This window comes from Poromitra crassiceps (assembly GCF_964638095.1).
Source record: "Poromitra crassiceps genome assembly, chromosome: 2".
Lineage (NCBI taxonomy): Eukaryota > Metazoa > Chordata > Actinopteri > Beryciformes > Melamphaidae > Poromitra > Poromitra crassiceps.
This window is the reverse complement of record NC_139624.1, coordinates 44,408,193-44,411,287: the sequence shown is the minus strand read 5'-3', so window position 1 is coordinate 44,411,287 and position 3,095 is coordinate 44,408,193. Positions and strand designations below refer to the sequence as shown.

At 47.5% G+C, this 3,095-nt stretch overlaps 1 protein-coding gene across 1 annotated transcript; it reads left to right on the top strand.

The window, feature by feature from the left end:
- Window positions 1–1,992: 1,992 nt before the first annotated feature.
- On the top strand, window positions 1,993–2,508 carry phlda1 (pleckstrin homology-like domain, family A, member 1; the record flags this gene model as incomplete). Its single annotated transcript, XM_083662273.1, has 1 exon — window positions 1,993–2,508. One exon carries the CDS (start codon window positions 1,993–1,995, stop codon window positions 2,506–2,508), a length of 516 nt encoding a protein of 171 aa, XP_083518399.1.
- Window positions 2,509–3,095: the final 587 nt, after the last annotated feature.

Genomic DNA, 3,095 nt, shown 5'->3' with positions numbered 1-3,095 from the left:
TCTCAGAATCTTGACTTAAACTCAGAACTCAAATACATTTTTCACATGTGGCCCAAATCCTCTTCGGTAGTTTTAAATTGTGTGTGGTGTTAAAAGATAAAATAAAAAAATCTTGGCGACCCCATTTGAATTCCAGGCGAGCCCACTTGGGGTCACGAGTCACGACCCCAAGGTTATGAACCACTGCACTAGGCTTTAGCAATTGCACTAATTACTTTTTTAAGTGCACCCAACATCCCCAACATAAATGGTAGCTTGGGCTTTGTGTGTCTGTCCCACTGTGACATCATCAGTGATGTCATAAATCCCACTGTGACATCATCAGTGATGTCATAAATCCTCAGGCTCTGTGTGTCTGTCCCAGTGTGATTGACCCACTGTGACATCATCAGTGATGTCATAAATCCCACTGTGACATCATCCATGATGTCATAAATCCCACTGTGACATCATCTGTGATGTCATAAATCCCACTGTGACATCTTCCATGATGTCATAAATCTCAATGTGACATCATCAGTGATGTCATAAATCCTACTGTGACATCATGCGTGATGTCATAAATCCCACTGTGACATCATCAGTGATGTCATAAATCCCTGATCCCACTGTGACATCATCAGTGATGTCATAAATACCACTGATGACATAATCAGTGATGTCATAAATCTGACATCATCAGTGATGCTGGTCTCATTGGCCACACAGCAGCCGAGTTGCGGGCAAGGCTGCGCTGCGGCTGCGAAGGCGAGCTGCAGGCCCAGCTTGGCGAGCTGCAGGGCCAGCTTGGCGAGATGCAGGACGGGCGAGGCCGCAAAGCGAGCACGCGTGGCGAGATTCCTAGTTTTGTAAATGCCCCGTTTTTAGACAGTGGGGGCAAAAGTTGCCCCCAAAATATCTATTATAAAAGGGAGCATGTGGACAGTGTTCTGTTTCAATTTTGTCCCGGAAGTGATGTCATCAGTGATGTCACTTGAGCAATTGTGCCATTTGACATCATGATGATGTCATAGGCATTGTGACATCATCAGTGATGTCATAATAGCATCGTGATGTCATCAGTGATGCGAAGTTGTGACATCATCAGTTTGTGACATCATCAGTGATGTCATGTGAGCAGGGTGGGCGATGGAGCAAGTGAGCCCCGCACAGCAGTCGAGCTGCAGGGCTCCTTTCTAGCCTACCTTTCTTTTATATTTCTTACAAGTGTGTGAATCTGATTAGATTTGGGGGGCATCTTGCTGCATACATTTACATAATAATAAGGGAAAAACAGAAACAGTTGTGCATATTCTTTTGGACACCACGTGTTACTTCACATGTTAACACAATGTGTTTAATTAATATTATTGTCATTACCATTTGTGTAAAAAAAAAAGGTGTTGTCCTTAATGATAAGAATGACAAGAATGTTATGTAGAAAATTGTTTGACAATAATAGCTTCAATGACCACATTATAAATACCTCCTGTTTCCCTGTGTAAATCACTTTGTATTTGAGTTGTGAAAAGATGACGATTGTAGTTTAGTAGTAGCACTGCTAGTAGACTTAGCAGCTTAGACTATCATGGCTTAAATTGGCTTTAATTATCAAATTAAAATATTTAAATCCAAATAAATTACAATATCAAGCTAATCATAATGTAATGCTGGGTTTCAAAGTTTGAATTGCAGAAAGAAACCTTATTATTCTTATTTGCTGGGTCTCAGGAGGTGGCGGGATGTCACTGAGGGGGGCGGTGCACCTCTCCAGACCACCCCCACACTTCCTCCACTCCACTCCACCCCCACCCATCACACACACTGTGACTACCAGACAGCCAGCCCCCACACACTACAAACACACCGCAGTCACCAGCGGCAGCAGCATCCAATGTCTTTACCTGCTCCAGGATAGTCAGCAGACAGACAGATTAGACAGTCAGGCAGACAGACATACACGAACGAAGGTGGAAGACGCTTTCACGGTCCCGGGCAGCAGCGGGGTGGAAGATGCTGGAACATGGGCAGGGGAAGGTGTTCAAAGAGGGTCTGCTGGAGAAGCGCAGCGACGGGCTGCTGCAGCTGTGGAAGAAGAAGCACTGCGTCCTGACCGAGGACGGCGTGCTGCTGCTGGCCCCCAAGCAGCACCCACACCCGGCCAAGCCGCAGCACCCACACCCGCATCCACAGCACCACCCCCACCCGGGCCGGGAAACCTCCGGCCGGGTCAAGGAGCTGCCCTTCGCCACCATGAAGACGTTGGACTGCGTGGAGCGCAAGGGCAAGTACGTGTACTTCACCGTGGTGACGACGGAGGGCCGGGAGGTGGACTTCAGGTGCCCGCAGGACGAGGGCTGGAACGCGGAGATCACGCTGCGGATGGTCCAGTACAAGAACCGGCAGGCCATCCTGGCCGTGCGCTCCACGCGGCAGAAGCAGCAGCTGCTGGTCACCGTGCAGCAGCAGATCACCCTGCCCGGACAGAAGAACGTGCTCCCCCGCAGCCAATTGCCCAGCGTGGCGTGACCGCCTGTGACGTTTGCGGTAAGACAGAGAGGGCGATGATCAAGAGAGAGGGGGCAGGTGGGACCACCAGGCAGGGGGAAGCCCCGGTAATACGAGGAGGAATAGAGCTGGATTTCGCTGTTGCATTTATTCCAGTGATTCTCAACATTTTTCATAACAAGGACCCCATAATCGCAGACCCCGATCCATTGAGATTTCTTTTCGGACCAAAGAGACTGTGTTTATTATGGTCATATGATTTTTGTGCAGAATTATGACTGTATTGATCTGTAGGCTGAGGCAGTAGAGCGAGAAACTATATGTTAAAATAAATAGTCATTCTACATTTTCTATTGTGTCTCCATAATGGTGAAGTTTAATAATTTAATTCGTCAATTTGCTGGAGACCCCCTGCCGGAACCCCCTCAACGACCACACACCGTGAGAGAGAGTGAGGTCTGTTCCATCCTTCTTCTCCTTCACCAAAAGTGGCAAAGTCACGCCCCCTTTCGGGTTAGGTACCAAAAGGAATTCATCCGCCATTATTTTTCCCATAGACATTTAATAAAATGCTAAATATTTTTACTTGGTCAAACCAAGCTGTTCAG